The sequence below is a fragment of the Euprymna scolopes genome, chromosome 36, assembly GCF_053919585.1.
Source record: "Euprymna scolopes isolate OS-2025 chromosome 36, ASM5391958v1, whole genome shotgun sequence".
In the NCBI taxonomy this organism is placed as follows: Eukaryota; Metazoa; Mollusca; class Cephalopoda; order Sepiida; family Sepiolidae; genus Euprymna; species Euprymna scolopes.
The window spans coordinates 48264148-48282759 of record NC_136517.1 but is presented as its reverse complement, the minus strand read 5'-3'; the positions used below and the strand labels follow the sequence as shown (position 1 = coordinate 48282759).

Sequence of the window (18612 nt, the reverse complement as noted above, 5' to 3'; positions counted from 1 at the left end):
TTCTGGGACAACACTGGGGGATCTTGCTAGTATATATTTTTTAGTTAAACAGATTAAAATAAAAAAGATGTTGATTAATTATTACCAGTGATTTAAAAAAAATATATTTATCTTTTAATTTAAATTCAATTAATAAAAACCAAGTTTCATTTGGTGGTATATAAGTATATTTACTTACCTCCTACTGCATCAAATTTAAGCATGAGATAATTTTATTGTGAGCAATCCAACTTCACTGAAAAAGAAAGCTCTCATGATGGGTACCAAATTTGTCATTATCGAATCTGTAATTTTCTCAACAGACTTGGCTCGTTCATAGTTATAATTTCATGAAAATCTTGCGAAAAAACAAACTATTTTGAGGAAATATGAAAAAAAATAATTGCTCCCCCCCCCATTTAGTATCGGAGATGGAAAAGATAAATGTAATGTTACAGACAGTTTCTGTGTTGAAGTGTAGATTGTGGGAAATTGAAATTCTAACAGCTTGTATTTGCCCCAATCTAATCATCCCAGTTGCATCAGAACTTCAATTCAACAAGAGAATTTTTTAGAAATCGATCATCATCCTTTCAACCTAAATGCCCATCTAGTAGTTGCCGTTTGCCCTTTTGAGTCTAGATTTCACTCTTTTTGATTTGATTGATGACGTCATCATTCTCTGACGCCACTCATTATGCATGGTTATCTCCCATCTGTTTCGATGATGTAATACTTTTGTAGCGCCATCATTTATGATGTCAATTTTGCACAAAAAACAAGTGAACAAGATCCATAGATTGATTTAACTATTTTAACATGTCTGTCTTTAAATTCTGAAAGTATATAATATCAAAAAGTAATTTCTTCTACTGAGTGCGCTGGAAATTTTTTTTATTTTTTTTTGTATCTTTGTATTTTTTATCTTTGTCATTATTTATGCTGCTGTCTTAAGTTTTACTGGATTTCCTTACCTTTTTTTAACATCCAATAACATCCAATTCTTCATCAGTAAAAAAAAATTTACTGATGAAGAATTGGATGTTATTTTAGGCTTTAAAAAAAGTTCTTTTGTAAAATGGCAACATTCAAACTATATTTAGAAAATAAATTCAGTATGTTCCTTCCCAACTTCAGTCTCATATGATCCCTTATATGATAATCATTATGAACGGAATAGTGCTAACTAAAGACTAATCCTCAGTATTAGTAGAGGCAACACTGATGTCACTAATGTTGTGAATAAAGTCATTGGTTTCTGAAATGGTCAACTACTTTTTTGAGATAATCTTAGAAAAAACACTCTTGTCCGTTATCAGTAAGTAAATTTCAATTATGCAGTTAAACTTAGGACACATTTGAATTTGATTTCCTTTTTAAGTTTTATTTTTAGTAGACAATGTATTTATGTAGATTAAGTTTTTAAAATAAAACGCTGCTTTTTTTTTATGTATTACATTTAAATTCTGTCAGGATGTATTGTCTAACTCTGGATAGGTATGAAAATATGCACTGTGGTGTTTTTCATGGGGTTTATTTTCATTGTCACAAGAATATTGACATTAGGGTTTTTTCTTTTTCTGGTATAAAATCCTCTTCCATCTGAACTTGAAAATGAGTTGACTTTTTTTTTCCATTTGATAGTAACTGAATGTTGCTGATATACTGCTTAATCCACAGGGCTGTGAATAAGCAAAGGAACTAAGATTACTACAGGATTCAAATGTATGCCCTAGAAAGACTAACCACCTACCACTGGTGCCATCTTAAGCACTTAACTAATTGTCAACAAAACAAGCACAGGATATAAAGATATTGTTGGAAATGAGTTCTCATAATATAGAGGGGGTGTTTATTCTAATATATATTTTTTTTATTCCATGTGAGCACAAGTTTGACTAAAAATTAAAAACTGGCCAAAAACTAAAAACCACAATTGATATGACAAAATTTCTGTTTCATAGCCAATTTCATTGTGGCACTGTGGTCGAGTATAACACTTGGACTCGGGTTACATCGCTAGATTGGGCATTTCCATTTCAAAGATTTCTGATTTTCTGAGACGATCAGTGAAAGATATGTAAATAGGTTTACAAAACTTTTTTTTTTCTTTCAAACTTTCTTGTAAATTTTAAGTCAAATTTATTTGAAACCATAAACTCTGAAGCCTAATTTATTAGAATTTTATAACCACTTTTCCTCTAATGTGGATGTGTGAAAAATTTAAAGGAATAAATGACAGTGTATGTAGCAATAAGGTAACCAGTAAATAATAAATTGAAAAAAAAAACAATAAAAAATGAAAACAGAATCTTGATTTGATATTTCGTTTCAATTATTAGATTCAAGACAGTTTTATAACTGAAATGAAATATAGAATCATGATTCTGTGTTCATTTTTTTTTTTTTTAATATTTAGTTTCTTCTTTGCTTTTTACCTTATTCCTATTTATATCCACTACACACATGCATTCACTCTCTCTCATATATATATATATATATATATATATATATATATAATATATTAGTTTTGGGATGATTAATCGAAATCGGAAAAATCGGAACTTTGATGGTATCTGAATCAGAAAAATTTGTACTTATTTTCTGATGCATAAATCAATTCTTTTGATTGTCTTTTTTTTTTTTTTTTAATTTGATTTTGTTTAAAGCACTTCCACTGCTGGTAGTAATGATAAAATAATAAATATTTGTTGATTTTAAACTATTAGTAAAACTAAGATTATAGATCATCCCCCACAATTTTTTTATTTTTTTTTTTACGTTTAAGAAAATATCTTCACACTTAACATGTGTTTTTACAGTAATCAGGAAAAATGACAACTCTGTAATTGAATATTTAGAAATGTATAAAGAATCAGAATTGGTAATTGTATCTGAAATGGGAAAAATATCGGAATCGTCGCATCACTAATATATATATATATATATATATATATATATATATATACACACACACACACACACACATACACACATTCTGATAGTAAAATGTATATACTTTTAATGTATATATTCAATAAAGTTATTTCAAAATTGCCAGATTTAATCAAGCTCAATACGAGTGGATTTGCACTTTCAGAGCATGTATATCATTAGTAAACATTTGAAAACTACAAATATATTTATATAGCCTTCATATCATTTAATTGTTGGTACATCTTACATGTGTTTTGTTGAATGGTATAGATTGACCAAACAACTCGTTAGAGACCCATATAAATCTGTAAGAAAAATAGTTTTTTGTGTTTGTTTGTTTTGTTTTTTTATTGAAAAGGACAAAAGCTGAAAAACAGAAAATAGTTCTTTGAAAGTCATAAGAGTAAAAAACCTGATTATTGGTTATTTAAAGATCTTTCCAGAAAAGGACACTTTGAACCCTCATGCCACAGGGGAAAAATTAATGCATTTATGTCATCATTTTATCATATCCTAGCTACATTTATTTGATAAAATTATGGTGGCATAAATGCATTAATTTCTTCATGGCATCCGTGTGTAAACTGTTTTTTTGTTTTTTGTTTTTTCTGGGAAGATCTCTAAATAACCTATAAGATTAAAAAAAATTTTTTTTTTACTCTTATGACTTGAAGAACTTTATTTCCTTTTTAACTTTTTTTTGTGAAACTATTTTTTTCTGTTGGGTTTATATTGGTTTCTGATTGATTATTGGTCAATCTATACCATTCAATGAAAGACGTGTAAGAAATACCATATCAACAATAAAATATTAATGTCATAAATGTGTTTTTAGAATTTTTATTAACATATATTACTCTCTGTGCTTTAAATTTAAAAACATGACTGCACTTATGTCTCTGCAATTACATAAAACAAGCAAAATCTCCTTCGACAAAATCTTATTTTTTAAATTTTTATTCATTATTTTTTTTGCTTTTTTGTTTTTCTTTACACATTTTTTTTTTTTTTTTTCACTTTCATGTGCTAAGTAGCAAGTGAATCTCCTGAGTCGGTAACTGATTTTCAGTGTAATATCTAGTTTGACAGTCTCAACGTGAATTAATCAACCTAGTTGGAACAAGCCTATAGGGGGGAAAAATAGTCCTTTTATGCTTTAAGTTTATATTTAAATTCAAAATGCAAATTAGATGCAGTTTTTGAAAGAAGTAGATAATTATTTTGTATTTAAGATTAGTGAGTGTTGCAGTGAGGTTAAGATTAGTGGTAGACAGAAAAGGGGACTGAAAATAGCTTGTTACAATGCTAATTGTATTTTTATTTTTTTAAGTGTTCACTTTAAATTTGTATTTAAAGCTGCTTTTTAGCTATGTAAATTTTTTCTGCTTTGTTTTTTTTTGTTTTGTTTTTTTAAGTGCTTTAGTTTTTAGCGACTTATGAATTAATTAAAAATGCCCAACTGTTGTGTGAATACCTTGTGTGCTCAGGCAAGCATGCAGCTCATGTACACAGCATCCTGATGAACTTATCACGCTTTAGTCATCCTAGATTGGCTTACTCTCTGATTTAGTCTGCTGAGGCCAAAATTTAAAAATTAATTTGTTAGTGTTACTCTAGCAGTAGGACACCACTTCCATCCAGGTTGGGCATTTAAATGGGGAGAAGGAGGGTTTGGCTCACTTGCGTTTGTCACTTATTTGTCCGCTTTTCTCGGTTTCCTTGCAGCCCCCCCCCCACTTAATATATACACTCTAAATTACATGTCCCTCTTGGTGGCTTGTAGTGCAAAAGATTGAGACCTGTTGAAATAAGCCAGTGTAAATGGTTCATTCTCATGACACTGAATTATCAGTTTCAAAATTCAAATATTTTTCCAGTCGACGTAATGCTATTTCACATTCTTTGAGAAATAATCATGTTTATTTTCTAAAGATTTCTTTAAAAAAAAATGTTTAATATTCATTTTAATAATGTTATGTAAAGGATATGATTTCATGATATAATTATAAAATCTTTCTCACACTTATGGTATAAATGGATACTTAACTAGTTATTTATCTATATTCTTTGCTTTTTATATAATGGACATAGCCAACTGAGAAAGACATGGAAAATCGCACCATTTTATTTGATTTAGATTGTCATTTAAGATTCTCCGGTATTAAAATGTAGTTTCACAGATCTGATGTGAATTAATCAAGTGTATCCAGGTTTTAAATTTAGTTGGAACAAGTCGATAAGGAAAAAAAAATCTGTTACTTCATATTAAGTTTTTATATTTAAAATAAAAGCAAATTGAAATAGTTTTTGAAAAAAAGTAAATTATTTTGTATTTAAGATCTGTTGACGGTAGCAGTAAGAACAGAAAGAGATGGAAACCAGCTTGTTAGAATCCTAATTTTGTTCTTTATGGTTATCCCCTAGAAATTGTGTTTAAAGCTGCTCTTAGCTATGTAACTTATCTATTTCTTTAAATGCTTCAGTTTTTACTTAAATCGTAAATACCCCATCTTTTCATATGGGTGGGTACTTCCACTAGTTACTATATATCGATATGATCTTGTTTGCTTTTTATATAATGGACATTTCCAACTGAGAAAGACATGGAAAATCACACTATTTTGTTTTATTTAGATTGCCGTTTAAGTCTCCCAGTTTCTACGGTGAGCACACAAATGGAAGGTAATGTTTTTGCGCGGCATTTTCTGATGATTTGTTTTTCTCATCTCTTTTCTCAGTTCCGACTAAAAATGTCTGTTACAAACCAAACAAGCAAACAGCACTCCTCAACTGATATTTTCCGCATGTTCTCTTTTACAATCAAGCTAATCTCTTTCTCTTCAATTTTATCTATTTTCTCAATCGATTCGCATGGACAGCAGCATTCGGGGATTCCTGGCTGCTTCAGTTTTACATTAAAATGTTTTCTTTAAATCCTCCTCCATTTCTCTCTTCACATACTCTCTTATACTGAATTTGTTTATCTCTGAAATGATGCCTATGACAGCCATTTCAAACTGGTCTCTCTTTCTCTCCGACTTAAATCTAACTCAAGAATATTTCCAGCATTTGACTTCTGTTTTTTTTTTCTCTCTCTATCTCTTTATATTTTTCTTTTTTCTTTATTTTTCCCTTTTAATAATTTCTTTTTGTTCGTTTTCTTTGCATTCTTTTTTTTTTTTTTAATTTTATTTATTTTATTTATTTAAAAAAAATTTTTTTTTTTTATCTAACTTAATCTTGATTCTCAATTGTCTGTTACTGCATTTTCAGATTGGTTTCAATAATTTATACACGCTAAAGACATTTTATTTTCTAATTTTTTTACCATTTTTCTTTTATCTCTTTAATTTATGTTTTAAGAACAGAACTTTCTAATTACTAATATTTAAAAACTGAAAACTAGAAATAACCTGGTATTGCCCAGACCTTTTGTTTCTGCTTCAGTTTATATCTAGGAATGTACGTACTCATGATCATGTCTACGTGCAACTTAAAAATACATCCACTTTTGATATAAAAAAAAAAACATCCTTAAAATTGACAAACGTTCAGGTTTTAAATATTTAAAAAAAAAAATAATTTTTTTTTAATAAGCTACATACAAAATTAAAAAGAAATAAACAAATTATTAAACTTAACAAAAGTTTGAAATCAATTCGTCTACACAATGATCCAATTTTCTTAATCAGTAGGCATGAAAATACTATAGAGCAGGGATTTGAATGTGGGATCTCTGTGCCAACTTTGGACAAGATCCAGTGAAAAATGAAAGTCTTCTTGTAAGAGAAACTTTCCTATATATGCTCGTAGTTGAACCCAGCATTGCCCAGGAATCAAATATATTCAAATCCAAACATTGTCAACAAAAAAAAAAAAAAATTGTACTTCCAAATTAAAATATATATATCATGCGAATTGTAGGAAAGTTCTATACGACCGCAAAATCATTGTCCAAAGCTCTCTTAGATATGCTTATAGTGAGATGCAGGACTAGATCCTATGGAAATCTGTTCCATGCAGTAGCAATGCAGGCAGAGTAAGCGCCTTTCGCCTAATGAGCTGAAATAGTTGACATATCTCATGTGTATGACTGGAGAACTTGGTATGGCAAGAATTAAAAATAATCTTAAAGAGGTAGGCTACTTTTACTATTCATGGCATTAAAATTAGGTCACTCTACAGTTTTTGCTGTTCAATGGTAAGTCCAGTGACAGAGCTACCCTCTATAAGTGAGTATGGAATTTCCCTTCATCATGCACTTGGCTAGGCATTGTACATGTTTGAGGTGAAGAATGTCCTCCTTCAGATATATAGGCTGCACTTTAGTTTAGGTCAAACATGCATTACAATAGATTAAATTATTAAATTTATTTAAAAAAAAAAAAAACTAATTAAATTATTGGCACTTTAAAGTCTTTTTTTTTTATGACTGTTATTTTTAAAAGTGTCTAAGCAAAATAAAATGGAAAAAAAAATAACATTTGTGTACAGAATGCTTGTTGGTGGATCTATTTAAAATTTAGTTGAAGTAGCATTCTAAGTTCATTTTATTATTGAGCTATTTCAATACGGGAAATTTTGCTTTTGCTACTTTTTAGTAAGTTTTTTTTTTCCTTCTGACTTTCTTGTCAAAAGCTTCTAAATATGAAAACTAAATGTTGACTTTTCAGCTTTTCCTTTTTCTATTCATTCATACACACATAATGTTTGTTCTTATGGAGATCTAACTGCTTCCATATGAATTTATGTAAGAACCAAAACAAATTTACATTATATATGTGTATGTGTGTGTGTGTGTGTGTGTGCAAAACAGTCTTTACCAAACTGCTCTGTCAATTTTTGGTTTACAGATTTGAAACTTGATATACAGGGGATTCAGACCTGTCAAGCAAATTTGATTTGATTTTTAGCCAGTAAACTTAGTGTTCCTCAGTGTATGCACAAATATTCACTTATACATTTAAGTTGATTAATTTGTAAAGTTTGGATATGCATGTCATCTTAGCTCAGATGGTAGTGACTAATACTAGAGAGCTAAATGTTGTGGTTTTGATTCTAACTGATGGCACCAAAGTGATATATATATATATATATATATATATATATATATATATATATATATATTTAACTTTGAAGATCATTACTATATATCAGGTAAAAATTAATAATCAATAGAGAACTGACTCCATAAGAATAAATATGAAATCTGCATAAATTAAAATATATTTGAGTGCATTTTACAACCAACCAACACCTGGAGGCATGTTATATATACATATATATATATACACACACACAGTCTAGATGGCTTAATCACTTTACAAAGTTAACTACTGGAAACCCAAATTTTAAGTAAACAATTCATTCAAAAATAAAAATTTTGGTCATTTTATACAAATTTATTTATCTTTTTAAATAACATAATGAAATCTAAAGAAAGAAATCAGTTTGCCATAGTGATGGTGTGTGTGGCGGGCTGGGTTCTTTTTTTAAACTTAAACTTTAAAAACAGATGCCAACTTGTTGAAAAGGCCCCTCAAAAGGCCGCAAGAGAACATTTAAAAACAAATGCAAAACCCTCATTGAATTAAAAAATCATTTAAAAAAAAATAAATAAATAAAAATAGGTGCCACTAACAGGAGAGAGAGAAAGCAACTGATCACGCCAATCACCTTAAATATGGTTTTAATTCATGCAGATTACATAATTATTATTATAGAGACAATTCTCTAATATTATATTGAACCTAATATATAGTAGTTAGATCAAAATTAAATATATATATATATATATATATATATATATAGGACTTGGTGCCATCAGCTAGAATTTAAACCAATATATACAACTCTCCACTACTTTCATTTGTCAACCCCTTTTTTTTATGAAATCACCTGATCATCGAAGACAAGCTTGAAGCAATCAAATGGGCGTGTATATATCTGTGGACCTTACTTTCTTGCATCTTGTCTTCCACGATCAACTGTCATCCCTTTTTTTAAAGATGGAATCACTCGATCGTGGAAAACAAGATGCAAGAAAGTAATGTCCACAGAGTTTTATAATTATATAGATAGCGCAATTAAAATGTTTGTGGAAACTATCAGATGATGTAGTAAAACAAACTAAAATGCAGCACAATGTGGATTTCGTTAGCAATGCAAATTGTTTAGTGTAGTATCAAATGTGGGGGTATACGTTATCATAAATAAGTGAGCATATCTGACACCAGAGCTACATTGAATGGATCAACTAGACACGCACGCACATGCTGAAAATTATGGTCAATGCCAGGTAAGCCAACTAATATGTGCATGAATACATATGTATAGGGTGCATAAGGTATTTGAGGACATACACTATTCTTTCCTAAAGCACAAATTTTCTTTATATTTTCTATATTTCAGAATGCAACCTTTGTTAATAACAAAGCAAATGAAGAGGAACAGTTATTGTGACTATAAAGACTGAAGATAGCATTTTAGGATAAAGTTGCTTGATATTTTGTTGACAAAGTTCAGAAGAGTTAGTCTTATGATGGAAAGTTATCACTTATTAGACACACTGATAGTATTAAAAAAAGCTGAATTTATTTGGTGAGCACAGCAGACCATTGGTTGTAATCCTAGAAGATCTATGAGGTTGATTACAAAAGAGCATAGTGTGTCAAGAGAGAATCTGAAATGTTGTCCACAAATACCAATAGAAGTCTTGTGTGATAAGTAAAAGTCATTTTATGCCAGAAACGGTCAAGAAAAATTGCTTAATCGCAGGGCTCTATGGACAAATTTATCTTTAGTTGACAACTAAATATTTTCTTTTAATAGCCGAATAGAAAAGGTACCAGCCAAACCCATATGATTTTTAGAATAGGACATCTTCGTTCTGTGATGAGTATGTACATCATATTTTTCTGTATTTTTTTTTTTTATAAGTGTCATTCTAAATACACAACAAATTTTATGTGGATACTTGAAGGTATAAACATTCTAATTTCTTCAGATTTTTTTTAACAGCTTTGATTAAAAAAAAAAAAAAAAAAAGAAGTATGTTGTTCTATTAACCTTTTATTTAAATAATTTAATTTTGTTCATTTTATTAAAAAAAAAAAAAAAAAAGTTGAAAAGAAAAGATATTTTTCACTCAATAGTGAACTTTGGAAGATTGTCAGTGAAAGAAACATAATTTAAAAAAAAGATAAACGTTTCATTATTTCTAGTCGCTACTTTGAAAAATCACTCACAAATGCGACAGTTTCACTCGCAATGTAGAGCCCTGAATTGGAACACCGAAATGGATGGCAGAAAATTTTCATGATTACATTTGTCCTTATTATTTGTCCTCGTAGCTCCTCAGATTTTAATTTTTTTAGACCTATATATGAAGCATAGTTAAGAAAATAGCTAACGAAGCATCCTCATGCTGAATAATTTCTAAAAGTCTTCATAGAGTAACATCTAATATAAAGATATACCACGTGAACCTAGCATGTAGGTGATCAGTACTTCACATAAAAGTTATTATCAAAGCTGAAAGAGACTTTCATGTATAAAATGACAAAACAATACTTTTAATCTTATTCTCAAAATATTTTGATATATATATATATATATATATATATACACATTCTCGAAAATATTCTTAGTAAATTCATATCAAGTCATTTTTGTATATGTATCACAAATCTCTCCTGAAATACATTATGCACCATATACATTAGTTATGAATATGAGAAAACCGATCCAAAAAAATACATAATATAAAATGAGGTGCTTCTGCGTTTACTGAACCGCCATTTCCACAAAGTTGGCTTGGGCTTGCTCGGCAGCTGATGGAAATAACCGGAAAAGTTTGATCGAACGTTCCTCAATTTTAAACGAATGCACTGTCTGCTTTTAGCTATACGAATCTATGAAGGCTACTTTTTATAAATTGGAAGAAATAAAAAATTGATTTTAATCGGACAGATTAGGGTTTGGTTAGATTTATGTTTGTAATTTTTTTTTTTTTTTTTATTGTATTTTCATGTTTTTCCTGATTATCATAATTTTATCACAGCAGTTTAACATTTAATCTTTTGTGATCGTCTGCTTCCGGTTATTCCCATCAGCAGTTGAGCGCACCCGATAAGCTTTATGGAAACTGTGGGTTGATAAATGTAGAAGTACCTAAAATGGTATAAGGAATAAAATGAAGGCCAAATATAAAACAGAAAAGAATCGCAATTATGCTATATGAGAGGTGAAATATCCATCTTTTGGCTTATTGTGGTATTTTAAAAATTTTGTATTGGCTCTTTGTTTATCCTTTGTTCCATTCTTTTTTTCTTCTATACACACACACACACACACACACAGATATATAGATATATATATATATATATATATATATATATATATATATATATATATTATAAATTTTTGCATTTCAGCTGAATGGGGAAACTTCTTTGTTTAAACCTATCAGATAAATTGAACATTCGTTCAAAATCTCATCAATTTAATTTTATTTTCACAAAATTCCAATTTGTTAAATTATGACTAATTGCTAGAAATAATTGATCTTAAACAATTGAAATTTCCCCTGTTATAACATTATTTATTTTAACATTTTTTTTTTTTTAATTCAGTTAAATTAGTCTGAGACTTCTGAATTTTGGAAATATAGAAAACAATTTATAACATCCTAACTGCACACATTTTTGCACAACTTTTAATAATACTTCGATTTTTCAGTGCTTCACCTGAGTAACTTTTTCTTTGTTTTTTTTTTTTTTTGTTTTTTTTTTTTAAATGTATTGTGCTTTACACAAAATTTAGGAAAAAAAATAATACAGTTTATTCATAGTCCATTTCCCCCCCATCTGCCATTGTTTCTCGATCTTTCCCTCTGAATTATTTCTATAACTAGTACTTCATCTGCAGCGCAATCTCTTCAAGCAGCACTGACACCAAACATATTATTGTAAGCTCTATTTACACTGGTTGTAATGCATGGGCCAGCTTCATATTTGCATTTGCATGAGGCATGTGTTCATTGTTGTCATTTTTGCTTATTCTCTATCAATATGTTTTTTTTTCTTTTTCGTACAGGATTTTTTCCTTATTTTATACTTAATTTATTTTTAAAAAAAAAAATTATTTTTTTTAATTTATTTTTATTTATTTATTTATTTATTTTTTTTTTTGTAACCCCCGAGTTTATCTCGAGGATACATGTCTATATAGTTTTTATAATCAGATAAAATCTTATATATTTGTTTTAAATTATAAAATGTCTATATTTAAATTGCCTTTTTTTTTTTTTTTTTCATTATTTAAAAAAATAAAAAAAATAAAAACGTGTTTTGATATACATATATGTATATAAGTTACTGGAAAGTTGTAGGGGGAGGAATTATCCTTGAGAAGTGTATATATACATAATTTTACATTGTAAGAGTATTTTACAAATGCATATACATATAGTGTTTCATTTTATAATTAGATCTACTGTGATATCTTTTTAATTACCAAATGTCAGTAAAGACAACGTATTTTACTTTTTTCTTTTTTTTTTTTTAGAAAAAAAAAAAAAAAAAATCCTAATATACATATATGTATAAAGATTGATGGACATGTTGAGAGGAAGAAATTATCACTGATGATTAATTTAAACTTATCTTTTTCCAATTACAGATTCGTGTGGTCAATGCTTTCCAGATGGACTTAGATACTCATTTGGATAGCTACGACAAACGCAGTCGACCTTCAGTTGCCAGCCTGCCATCACTTCAACTACGTTCTGGACCGTTCAAAAAAAACAATCTTCCTAATTCACCCGAAGCTGAATCTCCTAACAAGCCCTATCTAAATCGGGCCGAAAGTATCCCATATGCTGACGAACCTTAAAAAAAATATTAAATAGATTAAAAAAGAAAAAAGAAAAGATAAGACAATCTGTGACAAGCTGAAAACAACCACAAATTATTTCCAATTAATAATCTAAATATTTTCCTCAATCTTTCTATTTTGTTTACCCCACAATTCTTTCATTCTTTCTATCTCCATCTCCCATATTTAAATATCCGAGTGCAGTTTTCATTTATAACCCAGGTTTTTCCCCCAAAATTTCTCTCCTTCTCAATTTTTCTACTTTGAAATAATTTTTCTAAAAAAAAAAATTTCCCAAAAAAAAAATACTTCAAAAGAAATAAAAAAATTAAAAAAAAAAAAAAAGCCCCATATAATATAATGTTGTTAGAAAATATAAAACCCTTTAATTCCCATATTTCTCCAATGTATTGATACCCTCTCCCAAATATAATTTTATGTGTGAGCGTATATATATATATATATATTTTTATGATTTTTATTACTATTATTCTTATATCCACTACCATAAGTGTAGAATTACTTACTTTTTTTTCTATTTAACTAATTGCACACTACATTTTTAATCTTTTTAGGGGAAATAAACATTTTTACATGGTCAGGAAACTTTTCTTTTTTTTTTTTTTTTTTTTTTTATCTTTTAAAAAAAGGGTTTTAATATTTTGGAATTTTTAAGCAATTCTTTTCTATTTATCCATTTTGTTTTGTTTTTATTTTTTATCTTTTAAAAAGGCATTTAATATTTTGAAATTTTTAAACAATTCTTTTTATCTCTTTTTTTTTTTTCTTACACCCCCCCCCCCCAAAAAAAAAAAATTATTATTATTTTTTTTTTCTCTAAACAACAATTGCATTAATCATTTGATGGCAGCATCTTGCTGTATATAATCGAATCTAGAAGATAAATGTGTCATCCTATTTATTCTGAATATTGTACAGCCTTTCTAAAAATTGATTTTCATCTGTTAGCTATTTTAACAAACAAAATAATAATCAAATCTTAATTTTTTTTAAAAAAGTCGTTTTTAATTGTTCACTTAATCTTTTATACTAATTTATTGTTGTAGAATCAAATTATAAATTCACCGATATAAAATCCCCTCTTCTCTCAGATATCTCAACTTAAATTTTTTTTAAACATTTTTTTTGTTTTGTTTTATGTAAATAAATTTGAAAACTGCTTGTTTAATTTTTAAAAAATAATTAAATGTGAAATTATTTTAAATATTTATTAATCAAAATTTTATTCACACAGAAGATTTTTGCTTTTAAAATTAAAAAGATGATTATGAATTGACTGGAAAACTGAGGTGTGCGACAAAGTGAACAAAATTTACTTCAAACATTTTTTTAATCATTCAAGTAGAAATTAGTTGGATCCCTGACTTTTCATTGATTCTTATTTTACATAAGTACATAACTCTCCCCTCAAATGTTGGATATTTGTAAAAGATGAGTTGTAATTTTCAGAATTTTATCAGTTCTGTTATATATTTTTTTATATAACATTGAGCAGTTTATAAAATAACATTTAAATAAATACCATTTGTTTTTATGTAATTTTTATATTCTGATTGTGTATCTTCATAAATTATAAATATATAAAACCTGAAAAACTGATTTAAGGTTTTTTTAGTGTAATGCTTTGCCTTTTCTGAAGGCTTCCTCATATACGACAAAATTCAAATATCAATTAAAATTGTCCTATTATAAGAACTTCCTTAGCTTTGAGTTTTCATAATTTTTTTTTTTTTTTTGACTACTCATTAAATATGAAGAGACGAATCTAAATTGCTGTTTTCACTGATGTTTGAATAAATTTGTCACATCTGGATAGAAGCCATTGTAAGATGAAACAAGGTATGCTGCTAATCAAAACTTTTTAATACTTTGTTGGGTTTAATCCCTAAATAGATTTGAGTGTGTGTGTATCGTGTGAATTTTTTTCTTCTGCGGTGACTGTTGCTTCCAATTATGTAGACTTCTTCTTTTTGGGTCAGGGTGACAGTCACTTAGATAGTTGGATTGGGTCTGTGCAAAGTTGATCTCACATAAGTGTCCATGCACAGATATTGTTTGAAAACTTTATGGACTTCAATGAATACTCGATGTTCAAACATGACTTTGCTGCCATTTTATATATATATATATATATATATATATATATAAAATACAAATGCCACAAATGATACCCACACTATAGGTTTGATCGTTAGCCTCAGTTTCACAAATAAAGCAATCCTCAAAAATTTACATCTAAGGATGGCAACTGCCAACACTCTCTACAGATGTAAGCTGTTTTATTTAGTATATATGTTATATACAGAGATGAATGGAAAGAAAATGAATATACTGAAACCAGTGCCATCAAATTAACTTGCATGGTGAGATTTGAATATTTTGTGTTTATTAAGTCAATCATTCTACATTAACATTATATTTAATAGATCCACAGAACTTTTGTGTTCATGTAACTTGATCGAGAACTTGAGTGTTTTATTCTGTCAGCAACCCAAAAACAGGAGAAACTTGTTTTGAACAATAACAAATATTTATTGGTACACAGGTGTATAATTATAAAAATGAAAAGTCGTATTGATGTTCTTGTAGGAAAGAGAAGTTAATGAATTTAACTGGTGCTAGGTCTTGGTTAGAAACATTTAAATTTACTTTGAACTTTTGTCTCTTTAGAGGAAATTGTACAGTAAAGAATTCTTTGTCTTTTTTTTCTTTTATTATTCTTGTTTTTGTTCAATCACTGATTTCGCTTTCTCTCTCAGACTGACTGTCTTTTGTCGAGCCCTACAAGAGTCTGTTCTTTCATTTAGAACTTTTTTTTTTAGTTGAGTATTAGGATTGGCTAACTAACCACAGATCATTCCACACTTTTCTGCTATTCTATGATTGGTTGGTTAATGAAAGCCTTTGTTTTACACTCATAGTTGGGCCCTACAATCAAACTGCAATGTCTTGACTGTGTTTATTGCAAGAATAGTATACCTTATTAATTGTTGACGGGTAAATGTATCATGTGATTATCAGATATGATTTGTACACTCCATAACCTTTTTAAATTGTAAACATATTTGCTCATCAACTGGATATTTTGAACTTATCAGTTCTGACTGAAGACTGTTGCTCTCAAATTATGAATTTAAGTTATCAACACAGGGTTAGTTATAAAGAAATTATTTTTAATAACCAATCTTAGATAGTTCGATAATTTCTTCAGCTATCATTTTAACACCGCAGATACATTTCAAATTACAATTTGAAACATAATTCAACTTGCGTCATTCATAATAAAAACTTATGCTTTTTCTCTGGTTGTCATTCGCACCCAAGAAACGTGACCTTTTAAATCTTAAAAATAAAATTGTTCATTTTGAGAAAAAAAAAAAAAAAAAAAAAAAAAAATGGCGATACTTTTTCTTTGAAAGTATGTTGATCCCTTTTTTTTTTTTTTTCTCAATTATTCTATACTATTTTAACCATCATTAAGCATTTTAAGGTAAATTTAATTTAATTTCCCCCCCCCCCCTTTTTTTGTCTCTTTTCTCCACTTCTGTCTCCTGTCTATTCTTTTTTCTATCTTCCTGTATACTTCTATCTTCGGTCTTATTTCACTTGCAAAGGTTAAAAAAAATAACATTTTCATACATTTCTGAGGAAGTCTTAACAATAAAAACTAAAAATTAAAATCTTACCATATGAGTTAATTGGATTCTTTTTAGTATACTGTTTTTATATTTTCCCCCATTCATCTCTGTATTTGGTCAGATTTTGTCCAAATTTTTACTTATAGATATCTAAGGGTTTAATTGAGAAGGTGGTTAATTGTCAAAAAAGGAGATCCTCCAGAGACATAATAAACAAATAATAATAGTGGAATGGTACTGCTTGGAAGGAGGAGTATTAACTTTTATTGGCAGGAAACCTGATTATCTAAGTGGTTAACGATACACACCTGTTTAAGAAGTAAAAAAGAAAAACCGGTCTTTTCGGATCAACATCAGATTGAAAAGCAAGTATAAAATTGTTTCACTTGACTGTTGCTTGCAGCCACTCCTTTTAAAAAGAAAAAAAAAAAAAAAAATTGATTATGACTTTGTGCCTCTGTGGATGCATTATTGGAGGAGAAAGGGGATTAAATGGTCTTAAAATTTCACCCTAATGTTTTATTTTATTTTCGATGAGAATATTTCAGTCCGTTTGACTTCAAACTTATTTGATCTGAGTATTCATTCCTCATTAAATTCACTTTTTGATTTGATCATGCCGATGATGATGATGTTAGGACAACCTCTTTTCTGTTCATATAAGAGAGATGTGGACATTAACAGTTCCACTCTATTTTATTACACTAAAGAAGATCCGGTTCAATTTCTAACGGTTTTGTTGTCTTAAATCTGGGGAGCGGAAGTACATATATAATTGAAGCAAAAGCTACATCTAATTTGATGATCTGAAAATGTAGACTACAGTCATGTACTTATTTCCTCTCCTTAGATTTAAAATGGCTCAAAGCAAAAAATACAGATTTGGAAAGAGGGGGGGGGGGACAAAAAAAAAAAAACAAAGCAAAAGAAAATAGTTTTAACAGTATTGAATTTTCTTGAAATTTCTTTTAAATGTAGGCCTCAAATGAATAGGTAAAGCAAAAGTTTTTTCTCGGCGGTATTTTCATTAAAATAATTTTGTGTTAGAAATGGCTACTGTAATTTCTGTCATATCTTGATATTTATATAGCTTAAAATGACCTGTTAATTCTCTTGGCTAAACGGTTAGAATTCTTGCATTCTAATCAATTGATTATGGGTGCTGTTGCAACATGTCTGGCATATGCACCTGAAAATCATAAGTCATGGATTGAGCCATGCCTTGCGAGTAAAAAAAAAAAAAAAAAAAATTGGGGTACAAAAAAAAAAACACTGTTCAGAAGCCATCGGACAACATGTCACATGGCTTAAAAAGAGATAACTGCCACCAGTCCTAGACATATAAGACTTTCCTTCAGAAATCAGATCTGATGAAAAGACCTGAATATTGCTGAATGTCATTTAGACAGTTTCTAATCAAAAATGAATCTGTGTGAGTGTGTGCTATGAAATATTTATATATACATACTATGTCTGCATATATATTTATAGTATCCACCTTCCCTGACCCATTCAAGTGAAATAGTAAGGTAGTCTACATTTTCAAACTTTGGTCAAGCAACTCAAAAATCATCTGCTTCCGTGTAGGTATCCGTCATGTGGCACATTGTGTACCTGTATAATGATATCTAGATTGGTAGATTGTTGGTTCTATACTCCGTATATGATGCAAGCTTCTATGTGGAGGTTTTCAGATGGATAATACTGCCATCCTTGTGATTGAGAGACTATATCTATGGTTTTAAAAAAATATATATATATGTGGAAGTTGCTCCAGATAAGGCATGAAACCACTTGATGTAAGGAGCTGATTATAATCATAAAATGAGAATTGTAAGGTAAAATCACTTCAAGACAAACACAGCCTGAAAGGCCCCCATCACTATCGTTCAATCCCCTGGACCATAAAAAGGCTAGCCAAAAGAACCTTTCAAGGAAGGTGGCATTTCTAAAGCTTGCTTGCAAAAATATAATAGTAAAGATATGCATATTTTATGTCCAGGTGATACTCTTTGCCCATTTTCGCACAAAAGTTTTACCTCCATACACACTTAAATTCCTATCATTCCCCAAAACAATTTTTATTTTTGAGAAGGAGTCATTTTGTTTAGTTCTGCTTAACCAAATGAAAACTGTATTTGGACATTTGCTTACAAGAGAA

General features: G+C 28.9%; 1 protein-coding gene across 8 annotated transcripts in view; it reads left to right on the top strand.

Moving 5' to 3' along the window:
• The window catches only part of LOC145260458 (plasma membrane calcium-transporting ATPase 2-like), a 567808-nt gene extending 554671 nt beyond the window's left edge, over positions 1-13137 (top strand). For 7 of the 8 annotated variants that reach the window (XM_080118538.1, XM_080118534.1, XM_080118531.1 and 4 more), the window contains one exon: positions 12598-13137. In XM_080118538.1, the coding sequence (XP_079974664.1) occupies positions 12598-12810 (213 nt within the window). In that variant the 3' untranslated portion in view covers positions 12811-13137. Of the gene's footprint in view, positions 1-5550; positions 5599-12597 lie in introns of all 8 variants that reach the window. The other variant, XM_080118540.1, reaches the window with a different exon arrangement.
• The last annotated feature ends 5475 nt before the right edge of the window (positions 13138-18612 follow it).